Source organism: Drosophila yakuba, chromosome 3L (assembly GCF_016746365.2).
Source record: "Drosophila yakuba strain Tai18E2 chromosome 3L, Prin_Dyak_Tai18E2_2.1, whole genome shotgun sequence".
Lineage (NCBI taxonomy): Eukaryota > Metazoa > Arthropoda > Insecta > Diptera > Drosophilidae > Drosophila > Drosophila yakuba.
The window spans coordinates 7,981,732-7,997,794 of record NC_052529.2 but is presented as its reverse complement, the minus strand read 5'-3'; the positions used below and the strand labels follow the sequence as shown (position 1 = coordinate 7,997,794).

The 16,063-nt window shown below is 47.7% G+C and overlaps 7 protein-coding genes across 9 annotated transcripts; 4 read left to right on the top strand and 3 right to left on the bottom strand.

The window, feature by feature from the left end:
- Positions 1–394: 394 nt before the first annotated feature.
- LOC6533301 (N-acetyltransferase eco) lies at positions 395–3,841 on the top strand. Its single transcript, XM_002093991.4, has 2 exons — positions 395–3,461; positions 3,524–3,841. The coding sequence occupies exons 1-2, from the start codon at positions 490–492 to the stop codon at positions 3,726–3,728; spliced, it is 3,177 nt and encodes a 1,058-aa protein (XP_002094027.1). The 5' UTR covers positions 395–489; the 3' UTR covers positions 3,729–3,841.
- Positions 3,842–4,197: 356 nt separating this feature from the next.
- On the top strand, positions 4,198–5,186 carry LOC6533300. Its single transcript, XM_002093990.4, has 3 exons — positions 4,198–4,356; positions 4,549–4,904; positions 4,995–5,186. Exons 2-3 carry the CDS (start codon positions 4,611–4,613, stop codon positions 5,184–5,186), a joined length of 486 nt encoding a protein of 161 aa, XP_002094026.1. The 5' UTR covers positions 4,198–4,356; positions 4,549–4,610.
- A 6-nt stretch (positions 5,187–5,192) lies between these two features.
- Positions 5,193–5,963, top strand: LOC6533299. The gene has a single exon (XM_002093989.4). It carries the CDS (start codon positions 5,193–5,195, stop codon positions 5,364–5,366), a length of 174 nt encoding a protein of 57 aa, XP_002094025.1. The 3' UTR covers positions 5,367–5,963.
- LOC6533298 (structure-specific endonuclease subunit SLX4) lies at positions 5,263–10,007 on the bottom strand. 3 transcript variants are annotated; one of them, XM_002093988.4, is made up of 5 exons: positions 9,866–10,007; positions 9,261–9,784; positions 8,264–9,202; positions 8,159–8,203; positions 5,263–8,103 (listed from the first exon to the last, which is right to left on the bottom strand). In XM_002093988.4, exons 1-5 carry the CDS (start codon positions 9,910–9,912, stop codon positions 6,200–6,202), a joined length of 3,459 nt encoding a protein of 1,152 aa, XP_002094024.1. In that variant the 5' UTR covers positions 9,913–10,007; the 3' UTR covers positions 5,263–6,199. The 3 variants fall into 3 exon arrangements, with proteins under 3 accessions (XP_002094024.1, XP_039230904.1, XP_039230905.1); XM_039374971.1 differs by having other exon boundaries at positions 7,996–8,103; positions 8,159–8,198; XM_039374970.2 differs by lacking the exons at positions 9,261–9,784; positions 9,866–10,007 and having other exon boundaries at positions 5,751–8,103; positions 8,159–8,198; positions 8,264–8,365.
- Positions 9,740–10,375, bottom strand: LOC6533297. The gene is made up of 3 exons (XM_002093987.4): positions 10,139–10,375; positions 9,866–10,074; positions 9,740–9,784 (listed from the first exon to the last, which is right to left on the bottom strand). The coding sequence occupies exons 1-2, from the start codon at positions 10,261–10,263 to the stop codon at positions 9,912–9,914; spliced, it is 288 nt and encodes a 95-aa protein (XP_002094023.1). The 5' UTR covers positions 10,264–10,375; the 3' UTR covers positions 9,740–9,784; positions 9,866–9,911.
- Positions 10,376–10,696: 321 nt separating this feature from the next.
- Positions 10,697–13,040, top strand: LOC6533296 (major facilitator superfamily domain-containing protein 1). Its single transcript, XM_002093986.4, has one exon. It carries the CDS (start codon positions 11,211–11,213, stop codon positions 12,651–12,653), a length of 1,443 nt encoding a protein of 480 aa, XP_002094022.1. The 5' UTR covers positions 10,697–11,210; the 3' UTR covers positions 12,654–13,040.
- A 254-nt stretch (positions 13,041–13,294) lies between these two features.
- Positions 13,295–15,925, bottom strand: LOC6533295 (RINT1-like protein). Its single transcript, XM_002093985.4, has 5 exons — positions 15,698–15,925; positions 14,815–15,642; positions 14,532–14,757; positions 13,685–14,477; positions 13,295–13,612 (listed from the first exon to the last, which is right to left on the bottom strand). The coding sequence occupies exons 1-5, from the start codon at positions 15,836–15,838 to the stop codon at positions 13,426–13,428; spliced, it is 2,175 nt and encodes a 724-aa protein (XP_002094021.1). The 5' UTR covers positions 15,839–15,925; the 3' UTR covers positions 13,295–13,425.
- Positions 15,926–16,063: the final 138 nt, after the last annotated feature.

Sequence of the window (16,063 nt, the reverse complement as noted above, 5' to 3'; positions counted from 1 at the left end):
AAATCTTTAAAAAAATATGAGAATTGGGAAAAGCTAGTCAGGCTTTTATGATGGTAACTCATTAAATGGTTTTAAATTGAATACATTTTCTGTCCATCAACAAATTGGTTTAATTTATTTCCTTAATTCAGCAGAAACATCTACGCCACTCTACAAATGTTTACTATTTATTGCAGACGGACTTGATATCTTTAAGGAAAAAAGTTTAATATAAAGTGTGGTAGCAAAAATCATTTTTTTTTTAAATATTTCGAGTACTTAGTATTTCATATTTATGCAATATATTTATTATAATATTAATAATAATAATTTTTAAAACAAATAGTAAGTGTGACCGTATTGGATCTCGAAGCAGCTGATAAGTGTTGACAAACGACCGCAGAAACCTCGATCGATCCAACCACCCCCAACACTAGGCAGCTACAAAAAAGCGCGAAGGAGTCACAATTTGGACAAAGTTAATGCGAAATAAAAGTTTTGCGCGCGATCATGGAGACCCCAACGGGTAGTGGGCGTCCCGGTCGCATGGCCACGCCGCGCCTCTCCGAGCGCAAGCGGCAACTCTTCGGCAGTCCGGTATCCAGGCTGCGCCAGATCAACGACGACGAGGATGATGGGGACGTAGACAGTCTGGGTGTCTTGCCCCTGAAGACTCATGTGGCGGCCAACAGGCAAAGGAGGAGCCTCTTCGCTGCGGGCGCCGGCAAGTCGAGCAGCAGTGCCAACAGCAGCCCGGAAACCAACAAGGAGAACAAGAAATGCCGCGGAGGAGTCGTTACAGCCGCCGCGGAGCAACTGCCCCAATTGTTTACAGCCACCATGCGGCTGAATAGCAACAGCAGCAGCAATAGTCGCACCAGCAGCCCCCGCAAGCCGAAGGTCCAAAGAAAGCGAGCTGATTCTTCAATGTCATCGCCCACATGCTCCTCCGAAGGAACTCCTTCACCGAGGGCCAAACCCAACCTCAGACGCAGTCCACGAACCCCCAACGCGCTGAAGGATCCAGATGCGCTTTCTCCGTCAGACTCATTTCAGACTAGACTAAGCAAGGTGGCAGCTATGTTAATGAAGGGCCAGGATCCAAGATCTGTGTTAGAATCTAAGAAAAAACACAACCATAACCTAAGAACCACCGCCCAAGTGCATATAACTAAACCCAAGAAAACGAGCCCATCTGAAGACACTCAGTCGGAGGACGAGAAACCCTCTAGTAGTAAAAACTCCAGGAAGAAAAGAGAAGTACGCGAAGCAAAGGGATCGCAAATCATCAGTCCCAAAACAAGGAATAGTCGACGAAGCTGCACGTCTGTGGAAATAAACAGCCACAATCTGAAGGCTGCTGCCCATGTACCTGTTATTAAAACAGACAAGGAGAACATAACTTCGGGTGACGAGGAAAACCGAGTTACTAAAACCGCAGCAGTTAAGCTGGAAAACAGCAGAAGAAGGACGAAATCCCCAGTAGAGGTGTTCAAGTCAAATAACGATGAAGCCACACAACAGAACCCAGGAAATACCATCTGTAAAAAAGCGAAATCTCCAGGAGAAGACACGGCAAAGAGCTTAGAGAACCCAAGAGACAGTATGAAGGTTGAAGTCGAAGTGCCCGAATCGGACGAGGAAGCAACCAATCGTAAGCCCCCAAAGCGAATGCACTCTGAAACGTCCAGCCAGACTGCTCCCTCAACGGAGTCCGACTCAGGATCGCCGCAGAGCAAGATGCGCAAGGTGACGCTGAGTAGCAGCATACCCACCATGGCCTTCTATTCTCACAGTGGTGGCACTGCCACAAAGTCGAGAGGAAGGCCGTCCGAATCCAAGAACAAGCTTAAGCAACCGACGAAAATCTCTCCAAGCTCCCGTCCACAATTGGGCATTAATAGAGGGGTTCGCCACAAGATACGAAAGCGCCATGGATTCGCCACTCGACTGCCAGCCACCGACTTGGACAACATTCTCAACTCGTTGAGCAACGAGCGGTTGAAGAACTTGATCACCACCAAGCGGCAAGAGCGCGCCAAAGTGGAGGAAGTCCATCAGATCCTGCGTAGTGCCAAGGACCCGATCAAAATGGCCAAACCATTGAGTGTGATTGAAGGTGACGATGCTAACAATAATAACAGTGTGCCTGCAACGGCATGGCAAGAAACCTCAGCCGACTTCTCCGACCTTAGTGAGGATGAGGATATTGAACCCGTCATCGAGATGGAGCCCATCATACCGATAATTCGCCACGAACCGGTCCAGAAGTCGCCAATCGCCGAGCCAGCCGATCTCAGCAAGCGAAAGTTCTTTAAATCGGGCCGGCGAAGTAGCACCTGCATGGAAGTGCGAATCACGGACAACATCCGGGCCAGTGTCACCCAGGGCAAGATTGCCCTCGTCCAAACTCCACGTCGTAAGCCGCGGCAAGTGCGCGTCAGGTCGGCCACTATATTTTCAGCCGAGCAGGCCACTGTGGATGCAATCTTGAAGAACCTGGACGATACGGTGGTGGATGAGATTGTTGAGTCAAATCCGGTGGCACAGACAACGCCTAAGGATGCGGTAGAAACAGCGATGGAAACGGATCCGCTGCCGGATATAATTGAATATGCACCAGAAACGAACAATGTGGAAATTGATCCCTTTGCTGAGTTCCGTCAACGTTTGCCATATGAAACCAATGATCCCGAAGTCGTGGAACAGCAGCAAATCTTGCTGGAGTTTCTCATAAGCAACAATATATGCACCGAAAAGAACTTTGAGATCTTTATTGCCAATCCGGACAACTATAAGGACGAGGCCAATCAAATAGTGGACAACTTGTACATGGTGGTAAACAGCGAGGAGGCTGCGCAGCTTGCTGAGATGGAAGCGGCGGTGGTTGTTGCACAACAACCGGATCCTCCAGCAGCCGAGGAAGTTCAGCCAAAGCTATTCCCCATCTTCACGCAACGCCTACAGCCCGTTGTCCAGAAATCGTTGCGTCGTCGTCCGGATACATCGATGAGATTGATTTCGGCGGCTGGGGGATCGAATCAGTACCAGATCGATGCCGGTCAAAAGGCCTTCGGAGCGCGACAGTGCCAACAGTGCGGACTGGTGTACACCGTGCACGAACCGGAGGAGGAGCTGCTGCATCGGGAGTACCACAACTCAATACATGTGCTGCGATTTAAGGGCTGGATCGACGAGGACATTGTGGCCGTTTATCCGGAGTGGGCCAGCGACGGCCGCATCATACGTATCAACGAACGCGCTCCGGCAGCTCGGCTCGACAGGCTGCGGGATCTCATTGGTGTGGTGGACAAAGAGCTGGGCTACTCCTCGTACATTGTGCCAAAGATCTTTGTGGCCTTCATGGCGGTGCGAAAGCAGCAGATCGTGGGTTTCTGCCTGGTGCAGCCCCTGACGCAGGCCCATCGTTTCATCCAGGTCGATGGCACGGACTACTTCAGTGAGGAAAGCTACCCGGCCAGGTGAGCATCCCATTTCGTATGGCTTCTTTCTTTGTCAACAGCTAAACTGTGCCTTCTTTCAGCTGCGGCGTATCACGCATCTGGGTTTCCCCGTTGCAGCGGCGCAGCGGGATCGCCAGCAAGCTGCTGCGAGTGGTCCAGTGCCACACGATTCTCGGTCAGGAGATCGCCAAGGAGTGCATCGCCTTCAGCACGCCCACCGACGATGGTCGAGCACTGGCGCGCCGGTTTACCGGGTTGGATAACTTCCTGACCTACGACCAGTGATCGGGCTAAATGGAATCGGCTATTGAATAGCTGGATTGTTTTTTGAGTTAGGATTGCTTCGGAACCTGTAATAGTTGATAAGGAAATGCGATTTTGTTACAAAGCGGCACGAAGACGCGGCATTTAATTTGTTTACAATGGTGGGTTTTATTATGCCTGTTCTTATGCAATGAACTTGATTTCTTCTTTGGATCGCATTTATTTTGAAAATATAGAATAATTTTGTTTATCATACTTTCTTACTTTTGTTTAATACGATCAATTATTTTAGCGGTGTAAATTTCGTATTAGAACAGTAAGATTAACGTTCAAGTGCTATACCAAAAATAAAGAAATTTATTAAAATAATAAATTTTGTTTAAATTTGACTTATAAGAAACTTAATGCCTAAATGAATGCAATAAACAATTTACATAAATCGCATTGGCGATCGATAAATTGCTATCGATCGCTTGCAACCATGCGGCAAAACCACTGAGTGCCATCACTAACTTACTGAGCCTGGCTTTTGGGCGTTGTTTTCGTAGCAGCAAAGTGGCTGAAATTGAATACTTTTACGACCTTAAGTGGGTAACATACCTGAATGGGACTTGTGCCAATCTCAGTGACCACCAATCGCGCGCAAATGGTAAGTGCACTTCACGACTAAGCTGGAAACTCGGCTGCAGGTGCTGCTATGTAGTTTGATTACTTTGGTGACGCCACGCCCAATGTGACAAATTGGAATCGGTGGCAAGTGGTTTTCGGGGTGCAAGTGACTTGCAGCGTGGTGGTTGAACCGCTTTCTCATTGCACACACACTTCTTCTCCCGCCTTCCAGACCATTGAGCATTGTGCAGCAGGCTATTGAGGCTCTTTCAAGTACCACACCCCTAAAAGACTATGTCCACAATCGAAGAGGAACGCAAGGCGTACGAAAAGAATCCATACTTCACCGGCCACATCTACGGCAACTTCTCGCCGTTTTATGTGACCATTGCCATCTGCACGGTTGTTCTGGGCACGATCATCATACTGAACATTATCTTGGGCTGCTGCTCCAAGCATCGCAAGTACTGGCAGGACAGGCACACGGGTAATCGCTGGCTGGTCTCCATTTGGTCCGCCACGCCCCACAATCAGCCGCCACTGGACTTCACTGAACTGAAGGACGCCTCCTACTTCCAGCGTTTCCATGTGAGTTTTCGTTTTTTCTTTGTTGCAGCTCAAATTAATCGTAGCTTGTTATTTGGCTCTCTTGACTTATCTTATGCATATTTCTTCTAGCCCACAACTCATCAGCAAGTGTTCCCCGACGACGTTGTCATTGGCGTTGACGATTTGGAGCCCGTGCATTCGGCGCATCATCACCACCAGCAGCAGCACCAGCGTCCACCTCGCCCAGAGGGTCGCACTCTGCACCAGCAGCGCCAGCGCGAGGAATACGTGGAGTTGCAGAAGCGCGAGAGCGACATCTAAGTAGCAATGGCTCTTTACTTCCTTTATCCCGCCGTGGCCGCCGTCGCCCTGTTCATCGTGGGCGTTATCATTGTCATGCTGCGCTACGGACCGCGTTTGTGCGGTTTGCGCCACCATGCGCTGCCGGATGATGAAGACCTGCGGGGAAAGACGTACGAGCATGAGATTAGCTATGCCTAATCTTGTTGGGGGGTGTCCCAGCAATTTCTTTCAAACAATATACATTTCTCTCCAGCTTCCATTAACCAATGCCAGAATGAAAGAAGTATTTTCCAAGCTACAAAATTGTTAGAGATTTCTGGGACATCCCTTCTTTAATTTACATACTTACTACATGCCGGCAATGCTTTGAATTGCTACTTATATATCTCCCTATAACTAATCCTAGCTGCTGTAAAGGCCCACTAACCCGTCTGCACCCACCAACCATATCAATTTTGCATGCAGTACAAATAGCTTCATTAGCAACTAGTTTCGTTCGAGCCGTTTCCATTTCATTAATCACAATCTGACAATGTGCCTTCAACGTAGAGTCTCGTGAAAAAATTATGCCGTCCAAGTGTCTTTCTAGCGCCGTAAGATCGAACTGTATTTACATTTAATACCCTTTATGGGGTAGTCTGTCCACAGATGCTGCATTTAATGTTGTCCAATATTCTATTCGTATGAACATATCAGTGTCTTGTATCTACAATAGTGTATGCAAACTATATTCCATTAGTTTTATAATATTGTATTTTGAAGTTGCAACAAATAAATCTACGGTCTCCAGAATAATGCAAGTTATTTTTTATTCTATGGATTGTTCATAGGGGGTAACTGGAAATTCCAAAAAAGACTATTTGAGTTTTATAAATTTCAATATGTATAATATATTTAATTCGCAAAATGCCAAATAACAATTTCATTTTCAATAATACATTCTAAGGTAATACATAATTCAATGCATTCGAAGTGGAGTATAACTACAAAAATATTCCATAATTTGACTTGCAAATAACGGATAATAGAACTTAACTTTTCTTTGACGGCTTTTTGTGGTGCCTCCGCACATGGCGCTCCGCCTGCTTGTCGGGAGCAGCCAATTCATAGCGAAAGATGATGCAACGCCGGTCAAAGAAGGTCTTCAAGTCCTTCGGATCGTATCGGTGACCCAGGTGCTTAAAGTGCAAGTAGACCGCCTGCAAATCAATGGGTTCGTACATGAGCACACTTTCGTGCAGCTGCGGATTGGCACAGAGGAGATTGTGCCAGGCGATGTGCAGTGGCACCAGCGGCTGTGGAGTCTTCTTGGTAACGTTCGTTTGCATGACAAAGGTCTCGAAGTCGTCACAAAGACCCGGGATCAGGGTTTGGGAAAAGCGCAGCAGTTCCTCGCCCGTGCCATCATTGAACTTGAAATCCTTTTTCGGCTCTGTTGCCGTCGGTGGAGTCTTAGTGGTAGACTTGGTTGCCTTCGAATGTGGCCTCTCCATAACCACAGGACTTGATTTGGAACGGACAATTGGCTCTGTTCTGGGTGGCGCGTCCTGGACAGCAGCAGTCTTCATTATGGGATGCGTTTGATTGTAGATGAATTCTAACATTTTCACGGCCTGCTTGCGTTTCAGTGGCTTAATACCGTAGTTGTAAAGCTGCTGGAGGATCTCCGATTCCGAAAGAGTCGCGAAATCTGGCTTAGGTGTGTGGCAAACACGCACGGTGTAGACATTACCATCTACATCTACTTGCTCCGGCACAATAGGAGATTGGTTGCTGGGTGCACTTGGCACTGGGATCGCTGTGGTCTTTATCTCTCCCTTTAACAAAAGGTCCAGTCCGCGAGGCATGTCATTTGTTTCGCCAACATTGGAGGCTTCCTTTGTGCTTTGGAAAACCATCTGATCGAATTCGTCAAAGTCATCATCGGAATTATGTTCAGGTCTGCTTACTTTCGCCAAGAGTTCATTAAATTTGTGACTGCTTCTGCGAGCCAACGGCTTTACGGGTGCATCCAGAAATGAAGCTTCAGCCCAGTTGATTTCGCTAGCCGATGTCTGAGCAGTTTTTACGGGACTTTGGAACTCGGAGAGGCTGAAGGGTTGAGACGGAGCAGCATCCAGTATTCCAAACTCTGCGCGCTCCTTGCTAAGGGCACTTTTGTTGGGTGAATGCGAACTTTGCGATCCATTGGCAGTCGTTGAAAAGCCCCTCAAAAAGGCATCTAGATCCTCCTCGGTTTGGAACTGTGGGACAGCTCGTTTTTTCGATACCGGAGATGCAAAGCAACTGTCTGAGCTATCGTCGTCGAATTCCAAGTCCTTTGCACTTCTATTGGACTTCCATATGGAGTAATTGATTTCCTCGTCGGAGAGCAGAATCGCGTCGTCTTCATCATCGCTGCTGCTGTTCTGTGTTAAATCCACACTTGCATCTGACTGTTTATGCGGCGAAGCTGCAAGAGATACCCTCTTCTCAGCCGATAAGTTTGCTTTCCAGCTCAGCGGACTTTTGAAACCGAGATCCGTTGATAGACTAACGCTCCTTTGAAAAGAGTTCCTTGAGAAATTCAACTCACTGAAGCTTGAACTCCGTTCAGTGTCGTTTGGAGTGGTTAATATGCCGAGATGGATCGACGACTGCTCGGAACTCTTCAAATCTCTCTCCAAGCTCAATGAAAACTCAACTTTATTCTCCTCTTCTGCTGCACTCCACGCAGGAAATGTATCCACACTGGCATACTTTTGGTACAATTCTTTGGAGATGGGACAACTAACCTCCTGGGAACTGAAATCTAGTAGTGTGTTGCCATTTAGGTTGTCCACATTGAAATCTGTTTCAGATGATGCATTTAAATTTGGGGTTTTAGGCCTCGACTCATTAAATACCGCCATTTCGAACTCTTGTGTTAGGTCTATAAAGTCGTCAATCGGTTTGTCTGCAAATAAAATACGATGAGATTTCGGTTGCAAACATTTTGCTTTCTTACTCACCATCAAAAGAAATCTTCTCCTGCGTAGCGTTGGAAACAGTCTTTACTGAAAGCAAGTTGAAATACTCTTTAGAGTTGTGCCTTCTATATAAATGAAGATGCTCACCTTCGTCGCTGGAACTGGAAAACACTTCGTACGTGGTTATCTGATAAGGCTCATCGTTGCTGGATATAATTTCTATTTCCTTGACCGGAGATGATCGTTCGGATGTGCTTACATTCTTGTAGACCTTTATTGAAAGATTTCTAACATCTTCGGGTTCCTTTGAGCTAGCAGTCATTACTATATCCTGTTCATCTTCGGAATCCGCAAAGAGATCAGGCGATGTGCAGCGAGTTAACTGGGTGGGAACGGTTAAGCTGGCTTTTGAGGTTGTGGGCTGCAGGTTTTCTTTATCTTCCACTGACATTTTTGGTCGTTTATCCGGCGGCTCCTTAGATGGACTGCTGCTAGTCGAGGATGTTGCTGCCTCCACTTTATTAATCACCAGGCAGTCATCTTCGATCATGTTTTCTGCCACCAGTTTTTCCAATTCATCCAGCTCCTCCATCACCTCTTGTTCCAACTTCTGCGGATCCCCGAAGTGCCTTTCCAACTCAGCGTAGACAAGTTCATGTTGTTGCCTCAGTTGGCGGGATTTTTGTGTCTCACGCTCTGGAGAGAAATCTCTTCCCTGTATCGCAGCCCAATTCTTCAAAAGATGGTGTGCTGGCGTTTCACTAACTTCAAACAAGTCGGTTACGTAGTATAATCTAAGGTCATCTATGGGTCCTTCGCTTGGTTCTCGAAGGATACTAGATTCCCCTTCAGCTCTGAGTTCCCGAAGGGCTGCAGTGATCACAGTGTTAGGTGGCAACCAACAGTCCCTGCCCTTCGGTTCCTTGGTGCGCACTTGTTGTGCCAGCAATGCTGACACTTTCTCCTCGAGCTTCTTCTGTTGCACCTCCGGATTTCTTAAAGTTAGGGCAGTAAACTTATTGGCCCACTTGCCACGCCTACCTCCTTTTCCGGCCATCACAGGCATGACAGCCAGCGATTTATAATCTAAATTGGAATGAGCGAAAGTATAGTCGTACTGCCAAAACTTAATCTCTGTACTTACCCTCCTTGGCAGCTGTGCGAAAGCCATACTTCTGCAGTTTCCGGCGTATTTTATCCGTGGCCTGCTTTTCATCATCCAGTAGGTCCACCACAGCATCGTCATCGTCGTGCAAGCGCAGGCGTCCCTGCTTCTCACACTCCGACTTGGACAGCGCCAGCGCCATTTCAATGTCATCCGGACTGAAGTTGTCCGCCATGCAATGCTGGGCGGTCACCTCCGCGAAGATCTGCTCGTTGCGCAGGAAGTTGCTGATACTGGGCTGCTGTTTACTCTTTCCGCGTCCGCGACGTGCGCCACTTGACGATGGCCCAGTGCTGCCCTTCAGTTTGGGCGCCTTTTTGGGCTTCGGTCCAGGTTTTTCGAACACATTGCTGGCGCGTATTGGTTTGATTTTGGGTGCAGGCGGATCGAGCTCCATGGCATTGTCTGTGGCACATGGCGGAGCTTCTTCAGCACTGTCGGGTGTGGCAAAGTAGGTGGATAACGATAATGTCTCTGCGTTTGCTTTGGTGCTTCGCGTCGATCTTTGGATGAAAGGAAAACAAAGTGTTCGGTTAGATTATGACATTCGTTTTATTGACCTCCATCATATCAATTAAAATTACCGGGGCTGCAGGTTTTTGAAGTTCGCCCGCCGCGTCTTGCGATCCATTATTTGTTCTTTTGCTCCTCGCTCTCCTCGATGGCCTGCTTGATGAACTCCGAAGTCCTTGGAGCGGCGAACTGAAAGAGTCCTTTCCTATCGCGCTCCTGTTCCGTTTGGGCCACCGCCTGGGACAGCTTCTCGTTGGCAATGCGCTGGATGGGAGTCAGGCTGTAAACGAAGCGGGAAACACATTAAAACCCCATTTATCCGTTGAATTCAAAGATATAGTCACCTCCAAATGCCGAAGAGCACAGTTCCGACGGCCAGTAGGGCGTAGGCGAATCGATTGCGGTACGTATAGGATGGTGTGCCGTGGGTGCGTCTGGGCTTCCGCTGGGTGGTGTCCGTGGAATCCATTGCTGCAAGTGCCGCTGAATTATATAATTAAGTACATTTTGCCCGGTAAAAAGTATGAAAACATGCTTCTACTTGGCGTTGCTGGATTAGGGTTGCCAGGCTGTGTAAAACAAACCAAAACAAATGCCTTTTATGTATTTGTGGCTTTTTGAGTTTTTGAAATGTTGAAGACTTTTCAAGTATGATTATCTGGTTTAATTAATTTTTCTCTAGCGCTCTTGTATTTGCTTAAAGATTGTTTACTCTAAAGTAAATGGAAATGGGTTTAAAATTAATCATAGCTTACTTTAATTTGTATTTTCAATAAGATAACATTTATAATGTAATGGGTATCAAACAGGAATACCCCTACTGTTTGTGATCGTTATCGCGTTCCAGCTGCTTGAATGCACCTGCAGCTGCGTCGACAACCCTGCCCCATGACGAGTTGGCAGCGCCGCCATTGTATATGCGTAATTAACGCTAATTAGGCGGAGAAAACAATTTAGTTTCATTCGATCAGCAATAAAGTGCGGTTGCACACGACACCGCAAAATTTTGCCCAACACCGCAGAACGAACTTCAGCTGTAAGTGGGAAGAGTGGGAGAACTGCTGATAACCGATGAACCCAGAGACAACAAACTAGCCCACGCAGACAACAACAACAACAACTATAGTTATTAGACAAAGGGGTACTAGTACAGTAAACAAAAACAAAAGCAGCGAGATAAGCAAAGACAAAGCAGAAGAGTTCAACTCGCTCGTTCGTTCGCTGAAATTGATACAAATATTTTGCAGAAACGGCAAAAAGGAAAAGAGAAAAGCGAAAGCGAACGAAAAAACAACTGCGGCAGGAAATCAGAAGGCCGATTAATCATATCACATAGTTTTGCATACGCCCATATTCAGCGGGAATCGGCTTCCAGCCAACTGGTCAGTGCGGATTGTGCCAGCGGGGTGAGTGGAGATGGCGCGCGAGGACGAGGAACGCATCGTTGACAATGAGGAGGTGTCGCAACCGACGGAGGAGGACCAAGTGGTCGGTCGGCGTGACAATGGACGGCGTGACAATGAACTGAGCCTTCCATCCGGCGGCTGCTGTATGCCCTCGAGCACGAGCCATCGGCTCATGGCTCTGGTGTTCATGTGCCTGCTGGGATTCGGCTCGTATTTCTGTTACGATGCACCCGGCGCCCTGCAGAACCATTTCAAGCAGGATCTTCACCTGACCTCCGCCCAGTTTACGCTCATCTACTCCATTTACTCGTGGCCCAATGTCGTTCTGTGCTTCGTCGGCGGTTTCCTGATCGATCGCCTGTTTGGCATTCGACTGGGCACGATTATCTACATGCTGATCCTGCTGGTGGGTCAGCTGATCTTTGCCTGCGGAGGCATACTGGACGCCTTCTGGATGATGATCCTGGGACGATTCATCTTTGGCATTGGCGCCGAATCACTGGCCGTGGCCCAGAACAGTTATGCGGTGCTCTGGTTCAAGGGCAAGGAACTGAACATGGTATTTGGCCTGCAGCTGTCGGTGGCCCGATTCGGCAGTACCGTCAACTTCTGGGTGATGCAGCCCATCTATGACTATGTGAGCAAATTTTACAAGGATCATACCGCTCTGGGCGTCGTCTTGCTGCTGGCTACCCTCACCTGTCTGATGTCTATGACCTGTGCCCTCATCCTCGGCTGGATGGACAAAAGGGCCGAGCGGATTTTGCAGCGTAACACCAACCCGGCTGGACAGATTCCAAAGCTCACTGATGTCTTCTCGTTCAAGCCACCATTTTGGATGGTTTCTATCATTTGCGTCGCCTACTATGTGGCCATCTTTCCATTCATTGCCCTCGGACAGAAATTCTTCATCGATCGCTTTGGTTTTAGCCCCGCAGAGGCCAACACTGTGGACTCGCTGGTGTATCTAATTGCAGCAGTATCGTCCCCTGTCTTCGGTTTCATCATCGACAAATTGGGCAGGAATGTGACCTGGGTGTTTACCGCGACACTGACCACCATTGGTGCCCATGCCCTGCTTACGTTCACTCAGGTGACACCCTATGTGGGCATGGTCATTATGGGACTTTCGTATTCCATGCTGGCCGCTAGCCTGTGGCCACTGGTGGCGCTCATCATTCCGGAATACCAATTGGGCACGGCCTACGGCTTCTGCCAGTCGATACAAAATCTTGGCTTAGCGGTCATCACCATCGTGGCTGGAATCATCTCGGATTACAGCGGCAGTGAGCACATGTGGCTACAGTTGTTCTTCATGGGTTGGCTGACCATTGCCCTGATCTCCACTGGTATCATCTGGGCCTACAACAACAAGCACCGCGGTAATCTCAACATGACTCCCCAGCAACGGGCACAGTTTGTCAGCGCCGAGAATTATCAGAACTTTGAATAGAAGGGGATACAATGGCGAATGGCACCCGCAGATCGGATTATTATCGGTTATTTAGTGTAGACATAAAGTTACTCTCTGCGGGCGATGCGCCTTGGTCTGTTCCACGATGTGATGATGATGTGTGATGTGCGTCTCGAGTCGCAAATTGGTATTTACTAACTGCAATTGTTTGTCATCCGACGACTGGGATATACAATACGCCCTGATCAGCCGTGAATCGAAATGAATCAGTATTGATGTGTCAAATGCAATATCTGCGATTCGAGGCCGATCAGGCCGATTTATATGCTATTTTACGCTATGTATTTTTAGAGCAATTTATTATTAAAGTTACCGCATGTTTTTTGTGTAAACGTTTTACAAATTAAACTAAACATTGAACCCCGATTCCAACTAAATGTTTAATTATCGCAACACATTCAAGACTTGTGCGCCAAGGGCAAGGAATCGCAATTTAATTGTAAATATATACTCGAAATTATATGTCATGCATACAACTTGGTCGTTAGTTACTAGCATTCTCACGATTTGAAAACTGTGTCCTGGTTAAATACAAATTAGTTAAAGCTCCGTCATGAAAACTATGTTTATACACATGCCTTTCTTCAAATAAAATGAATGTAAATTACGATAAACATCTATTCGCTTTCATTCCAGGTGTTAATGATTTTATTTCGCAAAAAGTCGGCGTCTGAACGTTGTATATCATTGCATAAGTTCCTAGTGCCCAATAAAAAACAGAGTAATTAACTAGCTTAAAGATTTGCATTGCTTAAAACATCTTTATGTCCGTCCTCCGCTCCAGAACCTCAATGCACTGTTTGCTGTCCATGCTGAGCACATGCAGCTCCCTCAGCGGCTTCGTTTTCTCCTCCACCGATTGATTACTGCGCAGCGTTTCCAGCAGCAACAAAGCAGTTCCCCGTGCCGCCGCCAGCAGTTTGCAGGCATCGTGTATTCTGGCGAATCGAACGTGAATAAAAGGTGTCAGGTTTATGTTTATTGCCATGGCATATGCAGAGATGACTCACCGTTTAAAGAGCAGCTCGGGACGTCGCGTATACTGTCCAAAGAGTGCGAATAAATTGCGCGTCATGTCATAATTGAATTGCGCTGCCCCAGCGGGTGCGAACTTTGTGTTCATGACCATGCTCTCGAGCATGAACTCATCAATTTGATGGGCTATCAAACGAAGCGTCTGATTGAACAGATTGGCGGACAGTTCCCGGTCCAGATTGTGTAGCAGCGTGACCAGCACCTGGAACATTTCGCCACCACTAGGCGAGAGGATAAACGGCTCCCGGCAGTTTTGTTCGGGCATCGTTGGCCACGCATCATGGCGATAGCTCATCGATTTCGCTTTCATTTCATTGGTTGCCTTGGTAGCCAGATTGCGCATTAGTTGTCTGGCCCAATGCTCCAGTTCTGCGACCGCATGTTCGAACACTGAGTTAATCTCAGTTGCATTTGGACCGGCCAGTGCCGCATGCAAGTGAAGATAATGCACGTTTTCGCCCCATTCGCGCAACACCATTACCAAATAGTTGATGGCATTCAGAACGGGAATGCTTGGCACCGCTCCACTGCTGTGCAGCTGCACCAGGCGCCGTCGGAAACTATCGATCAGCTCCAGTTGCAGGTGCAGGAACTGCAGTTGGTGGCCAGGTTGAATCAGCCCGTAGTAGCGATCCTTAATGGCGTCCAGCAGTCGCATGAACTGATCCGCACACTTGGGAATTTTCAGATCGTCCTCGAATGTGTTGGGATCAATTAGCTGGAATGGCGTCTCCGCTTGCAGAATTTCATCCATTTTTTCCGCACAAACTAGGTAAGCACATTATTAAATAACAGCAATCGAGTGCAGCGACCTTATCTCACATCGTTCTTCCAGTGAAATCCAGCGAAGCAAATACATGGGCTGCGTGATTACAGATATAGCGCTGGGAAAACTAGCCGGATACCCAAATGTTTCCCGCAACTCGGATTCAAAGGCCAGCGTCTCGTCCAGCAGATGGGCAAATAGTAGCTCGTCTTGGGCAATCTGTTCTATATCCACCGCCAACTTCTCAATGGCTAACTGAACCAGACCTCGCATAAACTCCAGCTGAAAGAGGATCACAATTAGAACCTGGAATGGTCTAGTAAGCTACCAACTACTTACCCTGAGATTGTAATCTAGTTTGCCCGCTTTGATAGCAGATGGTTGAAATGTTTTGCCCACAAAGAAATGCGTCTCCTTGCCCCAGTTGAGAATTTGCGTATAGAACCACTCGGGCTTGTCTAGTCTATTTGTTTGCCTGGTGCCTGTGAAGTGAAATGTGAAACGCTGGCGATATGGCGCCAATAGGAGCTGCACCACCTGGTTAATGGGCTCGCAAACGATGCTGGGCGTGATGCTTTGCAGTGGCGCATGCTCTTCGGCCGGAGACTTGATGAGGAACATGTACTCGGCAAGTAGTTGCGCCTTGGCAGTGTCTCGTGTGGGTGAATAGTTGAGGGTTTGCTGTTCCAGATGCGCCCAGCGCATGCTCTTCAGGACCGCCTCGAATTCGCTGGACAGCCGCTTGAGGAGCAGCTTGTGCCAGTAGATGGCAGTGCGTTCGGCAAAGGATTTCAGGGACTGTGCCTGCACGGCCTGCAGGCGACCCACAACGCTGTGCTCGCAGTCGTTACCCTCGTAGAGGGTTAGGTAGATATTGACCAGTTTGTCCTCGTCCTTGCCATCGATGGCATTGCCCAGGGCAGCGCTTATCTCCTGGATGTCCTGGACCAGGCGTAGATACTGCTGCAAACGCTGCAGTTGGCGCACTTTGTCCAAGTCCTCGGCCACGCCCTCAAGGGCAGGCTGGCACTCCTTGAGCTTCTTTTTCAGCTTGGCTTCGAACTGGGCCAGCTTCTCCAGCTCGAAGTCGATGCTCTCGCAGACCTGTTGCTGGCACTGGAAGGCGGATTTGTAGCAGGACACGTTCTGGGCATCCTCGTAGTCCAGCTGAAGGATTATATGGATTAAAAACATGATCTAGATGCATAAATATTCATTCTACCGTTTGTGACAAAACTTGGAGGCGCTCTTTGTAGTGGCTAACGAGGTGACTGGCCCGATGCAGCCGGCTGGCATCCTTTCCAATCTCCTCATTTAGACGCGCCACTATGCGCAACTCGGTTTCACTGAGCTTTGCATGCATTTCGGTGCAGCAAAAGCTAAAACACCATTTAAATTAAAAGCTAAACGGGCAACGTACCACGTATAAAAAATAAATAATTATGCTAGTGTGACCATGTCGCAAGACAATAAACAAGCTAGTGCAACTATTTTGCGGGCCCAAAGTTCTAAATAATATTATATTGATATTACAGATTTTACAATATAAATAAAAATAAGAAGTAAACGGCTGCGAATAAAAATAAAT

Coding starts and splice junctions, on each gene's coding strand:
- LOC6533301 (XM_002093991.4), top strand. CDS start 490: ATGGAGACCCCAACGGGTAGTGGGCGTCCCGGTCGCATGGCCACGCCG. Junction 3,462..3,523: donor GAGGAAAGCTACCCGGCCAG/GTGAGCATCCCA, acceptor GCCTTCTTTCAG/CTGCGGCGTATCACGCATCT.
- LOC6533300 (XM_002093990.4), top strand. CDS start 4,611: ATGTCCACAATCGAAGAGGAACGCAAGGCGTACGAAAAGAATCCATAC. Junction 4,905..4,994: donor CCTACTTCCAGCGTTTCCAT/GTGAGTTTTCGT, acceptor TATTTCTTCTAG/CCCACAACTCATCAGCAAGT.
- LOC6533299 (XM_002093989.4), top strand. CDS start 5,193: ATGGCTCTTTACTTCCTTTATCCCGCCGTGGCCGCCGTCGCCCTGTTC.
- LOC6533298 (XM_002093988.4), bottom strand. CDS start 9,912: ATGGATCGCAAGACGCGGCGGGCGAACTTCAAAAACCTGCAGCCCCG. Junction 9,203..9,260: donor TCGCACAGCTGCCAAGGAGG/GTAAGTACAGAG, acceptor ATTCCAATTTAG/ATTATAAATCGCTGGCTGTC. Junction 8,204..8,263: donor TTCCAGTTCCAGCGACGAAG/GTGAGCATCTTC, acceptor ACTTGCTTTCAG/TAAAGACTGTTTCCAACGCT.
- LOC6533297 (XM_002093987.4), bottom strand. CDS start 10,263: ATGGATTCCACGGACACCACCCAGCGGAAGCCCAGACGCACCCACGGC. Junction 10,075..10,138: donor GTGCTCTTCGGCATTTGGAG/GTGACTATATCT, acceptor CTTCGTTTACAG/CCTGACTCCCATCCAGCGCA.
- LOC6533296 (XM_002093986.4), top strand. CDS start 11,211: ATGGCGCGCGAGGACGAGGAACGCATCGTTGACAATGAGGAGGTGTCG.
- LOC6533295 (XM_002093985.4), bottom strand. CDS start 15,838: ATGCATGCAAAGCTCAGTGAAACCGAGTTGCGCATAGTGGCGCGTCTA. Junction 15,643..15,697: donor TCCAAGTTTTGTCACAAACG/GTAGAATGAATA, acceptor ATAATCCTTCAG/CTGGACTACGAGGATGCCCA. Junction 13,613..13,684: donor CCCGAGCTGCTCTTTAAACG/GTGAGTCATCTC, acceptor TCGATTCGCCAG/AATACACGATGCCTGCAAAC.